The 18,809-nt window shown below is 33.6% G+C and overlaps 1 protein-coding gene across 1 annotated transcript in view; it reads right to left on the minus strand.

Annotated features, from left to right (window-relative positions):
- Positions 1-2,356: 2,356 nt before the first annotated feature.
- Positions 2,357-18,809, minus strand: part of SLC6A11 (solute carrier family 6 member 11) — a 155,304-nt gene continuing 138,851 nt past the window's right edge. The window contains exons 10-15 of the mRNA XM_075183181.1: positions 14,807-14,919; positions 13,661-13,798; positions 12,476-12,578; positions 11,568-11,668; positions 10,738-10,908; positions 2,357-3,744 (exon numbers count right to left, since the gene is read on the minus strand). Coding sequence (XP_075039282.1) covers positions 3,592-3,744; positions 10,738-10,908; positions 11,568-11,668; positions 12,476-12,578; positions 13,661-13,798; positions 14,807-14,919 — 779 coding nt within the window. The 3' untranslated portion in view covers positions 2,357-3,591. The remainder of the gene's footprint in view (positions 3,745-10,737; positions 10,909-11,567; positions 11,669-12,475; positions 12,579-13,660; positions 13,799-14,806; positions 14,920-18,809) is intronic.

Below are 18,809 nucleotides of genomic sequence, written 5' to 3' on the forward strand. Positions count from 1 at the left end.
CCCACTTTGACCACTGGTTCATATAAACAGAACATATCTTTTTTAAAATGAGTTACCATATTATAAAAAAAAGATATAATATATGTTACTAAAAACTAGGCATTTATTTCTTTTAAAATCTAATTTTGAAAATAAAAATATAATGTTTAAAAATATATGATACTGATAACTTCGTCCATAAATCTATGTATTTACAATATATCATTGTGTATTATATATATTTATGTGTAGTAAACATAATGTATTTCCTTATTTCTGTCTCTATAAGTTCTTTGAGTTATGAGTGAATATATTAAACTTGTGAAAATACATGTACATTATGATTAGCAACATTATATTTCTCACAGTAGAAAACAGCGTCAAGAACACAATAGGGTTTCAGAATAGACAAAGATTGTCTTTTGTTAAGAAGGGCTGAAAAGCCATGTTAAACCCACCCCAAAAAACAACACCACCCCACATTTTTTGCACAGGAAAGGATCCCTAGCTTTGCCGATTTGCATGTTAATCATTCTATTTAACATGCTAATTGACCCGGCTAGTATGCTAAACAGCCCTTGCAGCATGCTAATTGCAGCATTGTTGTCCAGAGCTCTGTATGTTGTTAGGGTACCGAGCGCACGTTCTGTCGCTGTATAAGCTTAGTATAACCTGTGTAAAATGATGAAGAACTTATCACGTAGGTAATAGGTCTGCTTTAAACATTTGTATGTCATGATGGCAAACACCAATCACACTTTGATATAGAAGTCTGAAATAGAATCATATTGCTGTAGATATTTTTAGTACACTTAATGCTATGTAATATTCTATTAGTATTGTCTTTATAGGAATAAATGTTAGCTGATATTATTAATGTAATAAAATAACTAATTTTACTTTTTGATTTGCATCTTGTTGTTAACAAGAGCTAAATACCAGAATAACAAACTGTTTTCTAACATTGTAGATCTTCAGCTGGTGTTTTTTGACGAAACTGCTCCAATTGTAAAACATATTTTAATACATACTCTAGTTCTAGGTAGATCTGAGACAAAACATCGCTGCTTGTTATTTGCAGTCATTGATATGACTTTAAACAACGTGTAAGGAAATGGTTAGAGCCTCATGTATAGTTGGATGCATTTTCCATAAAAAACATTGATATAATAGGCGTCCAAAAACAGATGCAATTATGTGTGTATGCTGAGCTATGTAAGTACGTCTGTTGCAAGAAGAGGACCGGGGTTTTAATGTTGAATACAAAAAGAAGTTAAATTCAAATAAAGTACATTGTATCAGTGAATTTTATGAATGGAGTACATTGTATCAATGTACTCCCACCTGGGATTTAGAAGCGCCTAACCAAACAGAGCGGTATTCTCATGCTCTCACCAATCAGAGTAAAGCTGCTCTGTTTGGTTAGTTAATAACAATTCGGGAGGGTTGTCATTCGAATCGCTGGTCCTTGACTGAAGAGGATCCAGCTTGGATTTAGGTGACTGATACATGGGTGAAAGAGGGTGTGGGGTTAAATAAAATATGTTATCATTTTGTGTGTGTGCTTTTATTTATCTGATTTAGTTCCTGGCCCGCTACAGGTCCCAGTGGGTCATAAATGCCAAGGCATGCTGGCGCTTGTAGTTCCAGATGTGTCAGCATGCTCTGGCAGCCATGGATATGTTAGCACTTGCAATTCTACTAGTGTCAGTATACCCAAGCAATTTATATTTACCAGGGCTTGCTAGACCAGCAGTGCCATTGTACAAAATGCTGATCATTCTATCTTTGAACGTCATTCAGCATGGGGCTGTTTTTTCACTATTATAGTGTTACAGCCCAGCCTATCATAGTCTACTGCTGGTAACTGCTTTTTCAGGGGTACCCCACACTGTTTGCCCTCCAAAACTGCCTTTACCATTCTAGGCTATGAGAGCTGGTGTTGGGATTACTTTTTGTGTCCGGGGGCCACATCATTTTTAAAATAAATAATTTATTTATTTTTAAACAGTAGTAAAGTCAGTGGTGCTAATGATGATCTTGCACCAGGAATCAAGTGCTTGTAACTGACAGGCCTCCTAAAAGGCATTTCTGCTGGTGCTTCCTCCTCTGATTGTGCCACAATTACATTAGCACATCCTTACTGTAGTTAGCCTTCTGTTGCATGTCCAAATATTAAGCATAAAAAAATTGCATTACTTTGCTGCACATAACAAAATGAAGTAAGAAAAAGTCTGAGTTTAGTTTGTTGCTAAATCTAAATGCAAACATTACTGTAATAATCTATCCGTATCTATCCAGAATGATTATTTTGCCTATGACAATCCTGTGCAAATTAAAAAAGCAATATTATAATAATTACCTAGTACACAAAAAATGCTTTTTAACAAAAATGAATTTACTATTGTCTTGTATGAGTTAATTGCTGCATATGCTATTATATTGCATAAATATAGGGTGTTAAGATAGACAGAAATAGGTTTTGTAATAAAGTCGCTGCAGCTTTGGCAGAATACTGTTGAGTTTCATTCTTAAACGTTAGGTAATTAATTCCCCGTGCGCACTCAAACTCACAATAGCAACTAAGCTTTAGCATTACATCTAGTCATGAGAGAACTAAATTATTGTCACATGTTCAGTGTCATCTTTAGCTGTTTGAGCAATATGCTTTATGTTAAGGTACAATTCCAACTAAAAGTAATAATTTTTTTAAATAAACCCCCTTTAATCAATTTGTCACTTTTGCATGTAGTAGAACCACGGGAGTACTATACAGAGACATTTGCTGTTACTGATATATTCATCCCTGTTAGCACGGTACCTAATGCGTCTCCCAAGCTCAAGCCTAAGGAAGATTTTATTTTATATGAGTCTTATGATCAATTCCCACCAATCCAAATCATCGTTGGATGCCAGAGATCCGTGGACAAATATAGGAGGCATTGATTGAGGAGAGTGAATTTAAGTTGTTTAGGTGTACTTTATCGTTGCTGACTGTTATGTGTTCTGCTGTAGAGCCCATTCTAATTAAGTCAATTCACACAAATGGGAGAGCCTGTTAAGTTAGTACATAGTCACATACAGCTCAAACAGACATTAGGATCTATTGTTTTTTCTCCCTTTGACCAAAATACAGAAAGATAATGCTATGGGACAAACAATGTGATTTAAAAGTTAAATAAATAAAAGGGAAGTGGGCATAGATCTAGTATTACATGAAAACAAGTGTGTTATTGAGCATACATTATAAGTTGGAATGATCAAAGATGTGTGCATTAGATTACAAGGAAATCCTATATAAACACCATGCTTCATAAAATCCAAGTATAAAAATTTTACAACACGCTATACATGTGTCTATAGCTCTATAAAACATTGACCAGTATCACAATAGTACATAAACTTGGCACTAAAAGACCATACAATACTGTTTTGTAATCAGACACTTATATAATAATAAAAAAAACACTTTTTAACAGTATACAATGTGCACTTTGAAATTAAACATGTTAAAATCTGTGCGAAACAGGTCAGCTTCTATTAATTCAGTGAAATAATATTTTTTTCATATTCTTATTTTACAAAGCAACAACTGTAAAGTAAAATATCCCCTTAGAAGTGTGTCTCTTTCTCTGTAATGGCCGATATGTTACCATCATCTTTCAGCTTCGGGTCACAGTCGTTGACGGCATTCGTACAGGCAGCGTCTGCAAGCTTCCCCCTCATTTTCAAGTCCGGGCTGGGTAATATCAAACGTTTCACTTTCTACAACAAATATAATATGATCTTAAGGTTAGTTGTATGAAAATAAAGAAATGCAAATTTTACAGATAAATTAGAAGCATTTTTTTTAAATAAAAATGCTTATACTTCCAATCTTTTTCTGGACATAAAATGGAAATTATTTACTAACAGAATACAAGGGACAGTTGTGCAAATAGCAATAAGCTGTGTTTTTGTGCAAGGAAAAAAATTAGAGTAAATGTTGAAAGCTTATGTTTGGCAAAACATACATAAAAAAGTAAGTCGTTAAAAGTAAAAGAGAAAAAAATAAACTAAACTACTTTCTAACTTCACAACTACAAGAAATGTGTGATAGCTACCTTTGATTGCTAAAGTGTACATCAATATTCAAAATAACAATCAAAAAAATACATGTTCTTCATTTTATGAATATAGATAAAAACATAATAGTACAAAAATGTATACAAATCACTAGTTATAGAAGTCAAGCCATCAGTTCCCATTACCACAACTGGTAGAAATATTGTGTTCCCAATGACTTGTCCAATCCTACTTTCTGACTTGCTCACAAATTCTCCAGCCACGTCAGGTTAAAGAATACCATAAGTAGAAAGGCCAGGGTTTGACAGAACCTTTTCCCAACCTAACAGTGTTCTTGATTACTATCTTTTCTAGGATGCTACAACTGATCACATTTAAATGTAAGCATGTCTGAAGGCAAGGCATGGAGAGAACCGTTAAAATATTACAATAACTGAAGTTATCCTAGAATTTATAGTTGAGTTCAACCCCAGCAAAAACAGGGGATCCTCTGGGATTCCACCATTGCCTGAAGCAAAGAGCTTGATTGCCCAATGGCTCACAGCGTTGGAGTATTCAATCCATCCATAGCTCTTTGATAGAATCGTATTGAAGACCTATGGACAGCTTTTAGCATGAATGGGGACATTTGAAGGTTATAGCAGGTTTCAGTGTCCGGTAAGAGGGGTAGTTCTTTGGGGGAACATTATTCTAAGCTGGAGTGACAAAAGTGGGCAACTTCTTTACTTCAAAAAAATAGTAAGATATAGTGGTTAACTGCACACTGAATGTTTGCAGCCAATGAACTTGCATTATGGGTGCTCATCTACTTCTCCCTAAATTATAACAAATAATAATAATAATAATAATAAAGATATGGTCAATAACTACACTGTCCTCTTACACATATATATCAATACTGAATAATGACAAACTTAGCATCTATATATAAAGGTTCTTATTCATTTGACATATGATATAAAGTGTACCAATATTGAAAATAGATCTTGAATTGTTCTAAACGACAATCTCACAATTTATGACTCCAAAAATGTAGTTCACAATCACAGTAATTCTCCAGATGTGTTAAAGAATGTTTGTTGATCTCCCCAATAAATACTGGAACATCAAATCATGTATCCTCCAAAGGAAGGAGAACAATAATAGTGTAGTATGTCCAAATATTTTATAGTACACACTGTGTCAAAAACACCTCCACGCTAAAGGTGCCAGATAGAAACTTAGAGATGGCTCACCCTAAGTAATGAATTTCAAAGTACAGACAAACTCAAATAGGAGTCAAGGTAAAAATAAATGAGAGGTCTCCTTCACCTGACATTTGAAACCTCTCTTGTAAATGTAATTACACAACTTTCAATCAAGCCAAGCCTTTCTATGACTGTTAGTATGACAGCTTTTTCAAAAAAGCACCTGCTAGGTTCTTTTAATAACATACTCCGATATATCCCCATATTTCATTTGCGTCAAACACAGGAGGATAAAAGGAAGAGAAAAGACCACATACTGCTTTATCATTAAATATAATATATCTTAAAAAAAACTTTAAAAAAAAAAAAAAACCCACAATACAATTCAATCCATCTTATAAAATATGCAGCACATATGATAATGACTGGCAACTGCACCTACCAGAGTCCTGAGGTTAAACAGTGTGTAGCATGCAAAAAATGCCGCTCTCCTTTGGCACTTGCTAGAACTGGTACAGGGGCTCCTATATGTAACTTGCTTCACTCGATTTATTAGCAACGCGTTTCAATCTGTCTGAATCTGGTCTTTCTCAAGGCATATTTCTTAGAAATTCTGCTGATAGAATATTTATACTCACACTTCCAAATTAAAATGGGGCGGTGTTACCACACATGTCCGTTGGGGATCCAAGCCTCAATTTCAGAACGAGACTTGGTTTTCTATATATAGTCGCATTGGCTGGGAATTCTTCAAACAGAGGTTTGGAACTGTAAATATACTTCAGTATATACTGAGAAAATATACTTTCTTTATTGTAATAATCTGATTCGATCTATTGTAAATCGACTAATTCATCGGCATTGTATTTATTAATTTTTAATAATGAATAAGGACTAATGCGGTAAACATTAATATACAGACTGCGCCTCCCTCTGAAGATTCCTTACAAGTTTTGTATTAAAATACATATTAAAACTTAATGCAATTAATTAATATAAAACATTTCCAAAACATAAAAGCTTCCAATAAATACATTCAGTTTCTTAATATCATAATTTATCAAGTTATAATAGATTTATACATTTATTGATACCATTCCTAATGCAAACATTTATATAAAAAAATTCAGAATCACTAATAAAGATTGGAATTCAAATGGATGCCCAACTACTTCTGATAAACCATCATTTGTCAAATTTCTCTAAAAGGTAATGTTACTCTAAAAACCACTCTAACTCGAATTCTAAATTTAGGCCATCCGGTACTAACGTGTGTAATCTACAAATCCATTTCAACTCGGTTTGAGTTCATCGAGATGAAATATCCCTTTTTCTCCAATTAGGCTTTATATGCTGGATACCCCCAAATTTTTTTTATTCCCAGTTCCAAGCAATGATGTATTTTTTTTAAAATGAGCTGGAATGGAATTACTTTTCATTCCCTTTTTAATGTTTCTTATATGCTCTGAAAGCCTCAACTTAAAGGTCTTGATGTTCGTCCCACATAAAAGAGACCACATGTACATTTAATTAGATACACCACATTCTTGGTGTGACGTGATAAAATCATGAGTTTTATTATCTTGATTTCTGACTTGAAAGTTGGTATATTTACTTTGATCTTTTTTACATGCTTTTCATGTATTGTATATTCCGCTTTTAAAGAGACCTTTAGTTTTGATACGACCCTCATTGCAAGATGTTGGAAGAGCACTTTTAACCAGTTTGTTCTTTAGAGGCTGTGCTTCTAGATAGACAAAGGAAAGTTTGGGGAAGTACTTCTTTAAGAATTGTATTTTTTAGGAGGATATACCTATATTTTTTAATTATGGTTTTCATTTTCTTATGGTTGGAAATATATTGAGAGAAAAATGCCCATTTATATATATTATCATTATTTATCATCCTGATGTTTTTTTGATGTTTATTTTCTAAAATACTATTTCTATCTAAAGTGGCAACTTTTCTATCTGCTTCCTCTATCTCTTCCTTTTTGCACCCTTTCTGTAAAAATTGGTTCTTCATTTCTTTCACTTGAATCTCACACATATTATGGTCAGAACAGTTTTGTTTTAATCTTCTGAACTGCCCATAAGATATACCCATAAGACAGTTCAAGTGATGTTCACTGTTCGCCTGAATATAAGAATTTCAATCAGTTGGTTTGCAATAGTTTTTGGTACATAGAAGGCCCTTGTCTATATAAATAGTGAGATCCAAAAAATTGACCTGAATTTTACTCATATCAAAAGTAAAAATAATGTTGTAGAGATTCTTATTCAAATATTTACAAAATACTTCAAAATACTCTCTAGATCCCTTCCATATAAAAAGGATGTCATCTATATATCTATGCCAGGACACTAGGTTCGCCCTATTTTCATGGCCATTCCATACATAGAAATAGATTTGCAACTAGAGGTGAACCATGTGCCCATATCTTAGCCAACATCCTGTATATAGAGCTGTCCATTGATACAAAAAAATTGTTTATCAAAACAATTTCAATGCTTTCCATAATAAGATTTTTCAAATTTTCGTTAAAAAAAATACATCATTGCTTGGAACTGGGACTAAAAAAAACTTTTGAGGTATCCAGGATATAAAGCCTATTTGGAGAAAAAGGGATATTTCATCTTAATGAGCTCAAACCGAGATGAAATGGATTTATAGATTACACACGTTAGTACCGGATGGCCTAAATTTAGAATTGGAGTTAGAGTGGTTTTTAGAGTAACATTACCTTTCAGAGAAATTTGACATATGATGGTTTATCAGAAGTAGTTGGGCATCCATTTGAATTCCAATCTTTATTAGTGATTCTGAAATATTTCATATAATTGCCTGCAGTAGGAATGGTATCAGAGAATTTATAAATCCACTATAGCTTTATGAATTATGATATTAAGAAACCGGATGTATTTATTGGAAGTTTTTATGTTTTGGAAATGTTTTACATTAATTAATTGCATTAAGTTTTAATATGTATTTTAATATGAAACTTGTAAGGAATCTTCAGAGGGAGGCACAGACTGTATTTTTATGTTTACTGCATTAGTCATTATTCAATATTAAAAATGAATAGATACAATACGGATGAATTAGTCAATTTATAATAGATCGAATCAGATTATTACAGTAAAGAAAGTATATTTTCTCTGTATATACAGAAGTATATTTACAGTTACAAGCCTCTATTTAAAGAGATCCCAGCCAATGGGAGTATATATAGAAAACCAAGCCTCGCTTTGAAATCGAGGCATGAATCCCCAACGGATGTGTGTGGTAACACCGCCCGATTTTAAATGGAAGTGTGAGTATAAATATTCTATCAGCAGCATTTTTAAGAAATAAGCCTTGACAAAGACCAGATTCAGACAGATCGAAACGCGTTGGTGTTAAAAGGAGTGAAGCAAGTTACATATAGGAGCCCCTGCACAAGTTCAAGCAAGTGCAAAAGGAGAGCGGCGTTTTTTGCATGTTACACACTGTTTAAGCTCAGGACTCTTGTATGCACAATTGGCAGTCATTATTATATGTGCTGCATATTTTATAAGATGGATTGAATTTTATTGTGATTTTTTTATGAAAAAAAGTGTTTTAAGGTACATTATATTAAAGGATAAAGCACTATGTGATCTCTTCTGATCCTTTTATCCTCCTGTGTTTGGTGCAAATGAAACATGGGGATATTTTGGAGTATGTTATGAAAAGAACCTAGAAGGACTCCTTGAAAAAGCTGTTATACTAACAGTCATAGAACGGCTTGACTTGACTGAAAGTTGTGTAAGTGCATGTACAAGAGAGGCTCCAAATTACAGGTGAAGGAGACCTCTCATTTATTTTTACCTTGATTTCTATTTGAGTTTGTCTGTACCTTGGGATTCATTACTTTGGGAACTTAGAGATAGCTCACCCTATCTGGCACCTTTAGTGTGGATGTGTTTTTGACACAGGGTGTACTATAAAGTATTTTGACATGCTACGCTATTATTGTTCTCTTTCTTTTGGAGGATACATGATTTGATGTTCCAATATTTATTGGAGAGATCAACAAACATCCTTCAACACATCTAGAAAATTATTGTTATTGTGAACTACATCATTTTGAGATTGGCGTTTAGAACAATCGAAGATCTATTTTCAATATTGGGACGCTTTATATCACATGTCGTGTGAATAAGAACCTTTATATATAGATACTAAGTTTGTCATTATCCAGTATTGATATATATGTGTAAGAGGACAGTGCTGTTATTGATCATATCTTTCTTCTTATCATTATTATTTGATATACTTTTTGGTAGAACTTATTTAATCCAGTCAATATAAAATTTACAAGTATGTATAGCCTTATGATGTGGAAAATGTAACCAAGTGCCTGAAAACATTGTTACTAATGTTGTTCTCATTTGTATGGTATAATTTAATTGGTGTAACATATGTCCTACGCAGCATCTTAAATGCGTAGTCATCACCTTTTAAGGAGCTGCAGGCTTTCTCCACAAGACTACTTTCCAGGCATCTTTGGGTATAGAGAATTGCCTCCCAATACAGTTTCAGTAGTATATTATAAAGGATACAATTATTACTTTTATTCTGACTTTGAGTCAGAAAGTGCTCTGCAATTATTTTACTTATGGCAGTGGTAATTAAACTGTAGAAACTGAAGCATTGGTAATGCCAATGCAGAAGTTGTTGTTTTATTATAGTTTGAAAGAAAAAAACAGCTTCAGCGCTTCTTAACAAATGGCTAGTAAGCTCTGGGAAGGGATGCTAATTGTACCAGTCCTCCTCATAGATATACATGCCTTGCACTGACTAGCCTGGGGCTGGTGCGAACTATGGCTGGGGCCCCTGTATTTGTGATCTCTTTGTTTTAGTGTACATCACCCCAAGTTGTCCTCTGGGAATTATAGCACATTTGAGCTGGAATCCCACTGCTTTAGTATCTTCTTACCAGCTTCAAATAGTGAGCAGATTCTGGAGAAAAGAATTAGCCTAGCAACGAGAGAGAGTATTGAAAGCATCAAGAATTGAATAGGGCTTCTTATGTGCAACCATTGCTTTTCAACGGGCAGAGGCTTTACATACGGAAAACCTATTTTTCTCCAATCCGAAAATGAAAGTCAGTCAACTGAAAAGGGGGAAAGAGAAAACTGCTTGTTTTTCCATGGGAGAGCCATTTCTCCTGTGAAAAAGAGGGATTGTATAGTCCCCTTAGTAGGAGAATAGGTAATTTCTGAACTTTTATATCTCAGTAAATACAAAATCTGTGAAACAATAGTCCAAGATTTCTGAAACAGAAGGAAATGTGTTACGTTTTTTTCATCAATGTTTTAAAATTCATAATTATTTGATGATTCCATTAAAAACAAAGATCTTCTAAAGTAGACAAACTCTAAACTTTCCATTTCTTGTGTGCTTTCCACAACCTTAATGCACCACATATTGAAAATCAGTCAATACATATTGATACATTTATACTTCATTCTATTATTATTACCTCCGATAAGGTTCCTTCAGTCTTCCACAGCTTTATTATTATCCACAAAGGAATACAAACCATGGATGACAGAGCCATCATCCACCCTATACCATAACCCCATGGTGGGTACGTATATACATTATTGTATTTTAGAGGCTTGTACTTGACCAAGAAAAATATGAAGATGCTCTGCAATAAAAGGTAAATGCACAATATGTTACAATAGCACATGTTTCAGGAAGACATCTCATGAGTAATGTGTTTTCCTTAGCTCTGAATTTCCATAGCTAAAATTTAACAACTACTGTAAGAGTATCTGCATTTGATAACAATTTAACCTTTTGACATTCCTGGATGTGCTTACCAATTTTATGTACTTAAGAAACAGGCCAAGCCCAGTTGTGTTGCAACGCTTAGTGGTTAGCACTTCTGCCTCACAGCACTGGGGTCATGAGTTCGATTCACGACCATAGCCTTATCTGTGTGAAGTTTGTATGTTCTCCCCGTGTTTGCGCGGGTTTCCTCCGGGTGCTCCGGTTTCCTCCCACAATCGAAAAACATACTAGTAGGTTAATTGGCTGCTATCAAATTGTTGACCCTAGACTGCTTGTGTGTGTGTTAGGGAATTTAGACTGTAAGCTCTATTGGGGCAGGGACTAATGTCGGTGTGTTCTCTGTAAAGCACTGTGGAATTAGTGGTGCTATATAACTAAATAAATGATGATGATGGTGATGAATGCTTGTTTTAAAAGTGTTACTTAGATAGGAGGATTAACTCAAACACAACGCTTGTTTCTTTTTATTTGTGTAGGATATTGTATAGTTTAATTTTTGAAAATTAAACTTACTGCGCAAATTCCAGGAGTAAAAAACATCCAGCACCATTTAATTAAAACAAACGGACGGTGTCCAATCATATCTTCAATATTGTCGTAGAACCGATTACTTCCTACAAACAGAAATAAATATTTAAATCAAAGGCCCAAATCATCAAAACTATTAGCTATAATACTAGATGTTTTTTTTTTTAAATACCATTAATATCACTCTCATATATTTCAGGGATTTAGCTTTGTTTTTTTCCTTTCCTCTCCATGGACTAAGACAAAGAAAAAAACCTTTTTGGATCAAGAAATTTATATATATATATATATATATATATATATATATATATATATATACATATATATATATATATATATATATATATATATATATATATATATATATATATATTTATGTGTCTATTTTATATTTAAGGTGGTATATATGGACCCCTTGTCAACCATAGTAAAGAGCCCAAATTCTTTTCAGTATCTCTAGGAGGAGGCCTTTACCTGTAATAGAACAGTCTGTTAGGGGTTTTAAAAATAAAATAATAAGTCCAACTGACTAGAGCTTGTTTATTTTTTTATTTTTCTAATTTATTGATTTTTATAGTGGAGGTCCTGTTTTTCTAGATAACCTTAATATGTATAATTTATGTCTTTCATTTACATTCCCATTATTGATTGCCACTATACATGTTTATCAGAATAATTTCGACAACGCTAATCATCGTTTTGAACTTTGATTATTAGGTGAAATAATAAGTTATTTCATTGCTAAAATGACAGTGAATACATTTACAATGTAATGATTTATTTTAACTTCTTTTTATAAACAAGACCCTAAATTTGTTTATATAAAATAATTATGAGTTAAAAAAAGATAAACAAATGCAATATAATTTTATATATACACTATAAACACTTACCGTAAACCCAACCTATGCAGATACATTCAAACACTGCGACAAAAAGAAGACACATTCCACTAGCTGCATACGAGTCAAAAAGTTGAAAGACGTACATTCCGCCCTAAAACACAAACAAAAATACAAATATGTGCATAAAGGTAAAAATAAGAGTATAAAAGAGAAAGTTAGAAATATATTTAAACTATAAAATCATTTCAGACTGCACAAACAAATGAGAAAACAAACTTCGCTGTTCCTTTTTAATATGACATTCTCTAAGGTGAAGACAAAATAATCAAATGTTTAATTTTGTTCTCTCATGTGTCCTCTCTGCTTTACTTACAGAATACACACAAATGGTCAAACACCCTCCCAAGGCTGGTGTGTTGGTGGCAATAGCATGTGGCAGTAAGATAATAGAAAAGATTTCACAAACTTCTGACCCTGTCCGATATTTCCTTTCCCTTTAATTGATTTTACTCTTGTCTAAAATGTTCCTCATGTTCCCCTCTGTTCTTTGTGCACAGAATATGTACAAATTGGCCAAGCACAGCCATCAAAGTCTGGCATGCTGGTGGTAAAGTCATCTTCAGGAGAAGATCTTTTAATAGCAAACATCACAGTTGAAGTACAGGCTTTCTAACCTGTCACTTTAAGATTTAAGATTAACATTTGGAGGAGAATTGGTTTCTGGAACTATAGTAAAGTTGAAGAGCAAGACGAATTGCATTGCTGCAGAATTTTCATGTGTTTATTAATTCTATCTAATAATTTTCAATAGATATAACGATCCCCTAAATTATTAAGACAAATAATATTTATATAGCATGAGCGTTTAACTAATAAGATAAGAAACTGATTTCTGAGTTAAATCTAATCAATTTAATGTCATTTTTGATATTTTTCATAGAATTTGCTAGAAATTAAACCTGTATATTTTAATGGTCCTACTTATTTATTAAGGTTCTATAAGATAATATTATGTCTCTTATTTCATAAGATGACTTAAGACTCCCAAACCAACCAGAATCCTATGAATTCAGAACTATTCCAATTTATTTTGCTTATCTCTTTGTTCTATATTAGTATTTTAAGTTGTTTTGCTTTAAAAAAAAAATCACATCTCTTTATAAATAACACCACAAAAATAATAATACAATTCACATTTATGTTTCCACTAACTTATATATAAATGAACCTTACCTCAGTTAGCATGATGAGCCCAAGGAGGAAAGATACAATTGAAAGTGCTAAGATCAATAACTCTCTCCGGTAACCTCTGCGGAAAGTCTTTGGATACATGTCCACAACTGCGGTCACCAAACTCTCTACACATACAAACTGCAATCATAAACAAATAAATATTAATAATATTGCACTGCATTAGGACTGTACTCCAGCCACTCACATCACATTTATTGAGATGCATCTTAAGGATTAACATCAACATGACAGAACAAGCTGAAGAGGCCGTAGCAGAGTAGGATGTATCACATGATCCAATCCTGGAGTCCTACTGTAATCCAGTCACTCAACTGCATCACAACAAATGTTGCAATGTGGACAGGGATTTCTTACACCTTTATTAACAAGGTGTGAGTACCACATCCACCTGCAAGCTTACTCAACAAGATTGAGCATAATCATAAAAACTAAGCAAACAATTACTATTACTAGCCTTCTGTATATAGAACTAGCTATCGACTATTATGTATATCACAACATTTATTTTGTCATTACTATGGGCCTGATTCATTAAGGATCTTAACTGAAGAAACTTCTTATTTCAGTCTCCTGGACAAAACCATGTTACAATGCAAGGGGTGCAAATTGGTATTCTGTTTTGCACATAAGTTAAATACTGACTGTTTTTTTCATGAAGCACACAAATATCAACTTTAAATTTCAGTGTACAAATAAGCTATCAAGTATTTGCGTGCTACATGAAAAAACAGTCAGTATTTAACTTATGTGTAAAACAGAATACTAATTTGCACCCTTGCATTGTAACATGGTTTTGTCCAGGAGACTGAAATAAGAAGTTTCTACAGTTAAGATCTTTAATGAATCAGGCCCTATGTTATTAAATATGCATTTTGTACTTTTACAACACTGATCATTATAAGCTTTGGCCATATTTAATTCAACTTATATTACATATATTCACACATGCAAGTATGCAAAGTATTCATATTTCACAGGTAAAATGTACATATGTTTATTGAACATTTACAATTGAGTGGAAATATGTATTTCTTCTAAACATATTTCCATTTAATTACACTTAAAAGCTATTTAATCACTAATCCACTTATTTAATATACTATTTTGGCAGAACATGATTCTTACCTGGCTATCAAGGCCGAGGAATATGAGCATCATGAAGAACAAGGCTGCCCACAGAGGGGCCAAAGGCATCATGGTGACAGCTTTTGGGTAGGCGATGAAAGCCAGACCAGGTCCTGATAAACAGAGGCGTGCATGGCAGTAACTAACAGGAAATGCATCAATTTTAATGACCAAAGGGGCGATCTCGTCACAATGTACATTGCTAACGTGAAATTGAGATGCCTCAGATTCTTTTTCATTATAGAAAGTATAGTTTCCTTTATTTGGCTTATATTACATACATGATAGTTACTAGTTAAATAAATGTACCAAGCAAAATAAATTACTCACCTATCACCAAAACACATCATCTGACATGTGAGGCAGGACTGTATTTACCATATAGGCAAACTCAGTACTTGCCTAGGGCATTTGTATCAATTTTATTTAATTATTTCCTTGTGATACATATTTTTCATTACTATTTACCAATAACATATTTCTCCAATCAAACTTAATGGGGAGAGTGGGATAACAATAATACAATTATAGTGTATCCACATGCGACATCTGGGGCAACAGCAACACTATAGGTAAGAATCAGATGTACCGGAGGGCTTTACCTTTAATTTGTTTTATATTTTAAGTGAACATACATAAAAACATTTATCCATTTTAAAAATGTTGCAGTGAATGTGAAAGTCCCCTACAACTGTCCTAGGTCTTGACCTTTCTTTCCACTTTCACTTTATTTTCTTTTTTTTTCTTTTAATACTTTACAATCTGGGCTGATACCAAGCCACAATTAAAATCATAGGGCTTCACAGTACCCTGATCTACACAACCCTCCACACTACAGCAGTAGGGAAAAGAGAAAATGAATGATTATAGCCTATGGCTACTGACTATTTGCGCAAATGGTTTGTTTAATTATTATATCCATATTAATGTTTCTGTTACTTCCCCCATAAGGGATGCCTGTGCAATTTACTACGTTGTTCTTGACATAAATTTGTAAAACCTTAAATAAACAGTTAAACAAATTTCCAGCTTGCATATACTGGAGTTCTATTTAGACAAAGTACACTCATACTTGCCTATTTTTTTGAAACTCCCATCTGGGAGGTCAAAGGGACAAGTGTGGGAGCATGAGGAGGTGACGATTTGCATTGAATCGCATCATCAATGGCCTACTCTGCCAGGAACCTTCCCCCAAATTTGTGAGTTTCCCAAACATTTTGGGGGAGTAGGCAAGTATGAGTACATTCCATCTTTTGCATCATAGTTAAAGACTGTAGAATTACATAATAACCATAGCTGTGACTCTAAGGGGTATAGTTGCTAAACTGCGGGTTTGGAAAAGTGGAGATGTTGCTTATAGCAACCAATCAGATTCTAGCTGTCATTTTGTATAATGTATTAAATAAATGATAACTAGAATCTAATTGGTTGCTATAGGCAACATCTCCACCTTTTCAAACCAGCATTTTAATAAATATACCCCTAAGAATCATTTAACATTTAAAAGCAGAAGAGCTAAAAGAAAAACTCCTCAGGGGATAGAACAGTGCGTATGGCAAGCTATGCATCTACCCGCAGGATTATCCTAAGCACAGTCAGTGTTGTAGCAGCAGGAAGCATAGGTCATTTCATGTCATTGTGGGAGGTTACAAATGGAGAAATGTAGTCTCCTACTCTCCCCGTCCAAACTAGTACTAGTTCTTTAAAAATGTATAGGTGCAAAACTGCAGACTAAACTTGTAGATAGGGCAAATAATTCTGAAGGGGTTTTACATATTCTAATACTGTGAAAGTGATATTAATAATATATAAAAATTCCAGTAAATATCTATATGAACTGTGAATTATGATGTTGTGATGTAAGTGTTTATTTTGCAAACTTGTGTAGTGCCATGTTCTGCCTGAGAAATAGGTTAATTCCACACCGAAATGCAGAACGAGGTGAATATTGCACTGAACCTCTTTGCTCTTCTATGTAATATATCATATATAGTATACCTCCTACTTGAAATTATTACAGATATTAGAAGTCACCTTGGATTTCTCTGATCTATATAAAGAACCTTTGCCTACAACCTCCTTTTGACCACTAACATGTCTATAATTTACAATAGGGAGTAAATTATCCTGTAGATTATATTCAGCTGTAAGTATATTATTCTACTACAGTGTCTCTAATAAATACTTAAGTAATTGCAGTAATTTAATAAACATAGCTCTACAAATGTTATTTTCAAGAGTTTATACATATAGTATAAGTTACTTTGTAATTCTTGAACTCTTTATCTTTGAGAGATAAAGACCTATCTCCAATTTAATCAATGGGTAATTGTATTGACAAATTGTATAAAATAATAGTGTTTTTACATGAATGACAATACAAAACTTTTTTTGTGATTTTATTTAAACTGTTGTAAAATGTTATAGCTTTTAAAAATTGTACAACAACTATTATATTATATTATAAAAAATAACTGTGACAAAGCAAAGTTAAAAAAAAACAACTGTTTGCTATATATGTACATTTGCAAAATTAAATTTAATACCAATGAAGCTCTCCTTCATTGGGTGGGCATTGGGTGGTGTCTAAAATATAAAAAAATGCCACAAGGCAGAGATAAGGGTTTTTGTCCCAAAACCCTCTCAGTGGTGATACTTAAGAGGTTTATATTATGTTGTGCGTGTGCAATAAATTGTTGAATAGCAGATGTAATATGATGGGTAAGAGCCTTTTTAAAGCAATTTAAATATTTTACTTAAGATGTGTGAAAGTTGAATTAGGGTAGTCCACATTACCTCATACTTAGAGCTGTCACTTCATTGGGCACAAACAAAAGAATCAACTAAGCTCCTCCCCGGAGGAGCATTTATATGTGCAATATTTCTGTGAGGGGGGTCATCTGTTGACTCCCAGTTTGTAAATGATGATCATTTAGCTTAGTTGTTCTATTTATCAGAGATTTTCAGAGAATATGATTGCCTTATCACTTTCATCTGTTTTTCTCTTCTTACCAATTAAGGGTGTTTTGATATATTTACCCTTCAGTTTTCCTTCGTTTTGGTCTGTGCTTTAAGTATTCTTGTTGAACAAAGAGCTCAAACATATCCTTGTTCTATTTATAGATTTTTAATTTGAAAACTTCTTATGACTATGCATGATCTTCGTCTTCCTTGACATTGGCTTGTTCCTTGAATCTGCTTTCCTACTGCCTGTCACAAATCTTTTGGCTAGTTCTGCGATTTCTGCTTAGTTCTTGTCTTCTGATACCTTCTTCGTTGTTTGGCAACAACCTCCTGGTAAGGCTTCTTTGGGGGTTGCCACCTGTGGACTATCTAATGAAAGGCCACTGCCCTCCAAAGGAGGGAGAAAATGTAGTAAAAAAAATAATAGCCCAATTATCTGATTTAGATACATGAGAATTGGTGCGAAAAATCTCTAAATTTTTCACACTAGACATTTTTCCCAAAACTCACTAAAAGGATAAAGCTTTTAGAGTTCAAAGGAGAGTCTCCTCTGAAAATCTCTCAATATGTGCCATCTGGATATAACCAATAAGAAGTGCACTTTATTTATCCCAATAATATTACAGCAGCCAGGATAAGATCAAGGGGTTCAATCAAGATGCTCTTTCTTTAAAACAGACATTTTCTGGATAGGGGTTATTGTGATATTTAAAATAATACACAGATTATGTCTATTCCCCAACAGCACAGCATTACATTATAGTCCCCTTTCCAACCTTTATCACTAGGCTAAGGGTTTGTATTCCGCTTCTCCCCTTAACACACAGAGATAGGCAGTGTCCTGTCACTATGTTGAAAGCTAATACTATGTCCATCCTTTTACCCGATACCAGAAGGGATTAGGGCACTAGCATCAGTGGCAGGGGTAGGGAACCAAACACTGCAATTTAGGCTATTCATTTCTCTTGTCCCTCCACCAGTGAAGGTGGGTGGATATTGTATAAGTTCCAGGCCAAGTGAGGAGTTTTATATTGTTACC

Source organism: Mixophyes fleayi, chromosome 8 (genome assembly GCF_038048845.1).
Source record: "Mixophyes fleayi isolate aMixFle1 chromosome 8, aMixFle1.hap1, whole genome shotgun sequence".
Lineage (NCBI taxonomy): Eukaryota > Metazoa > Chordata > Amphibia > Anura > Limnodynastidae > Mixophyes > Mixophyes fleayi.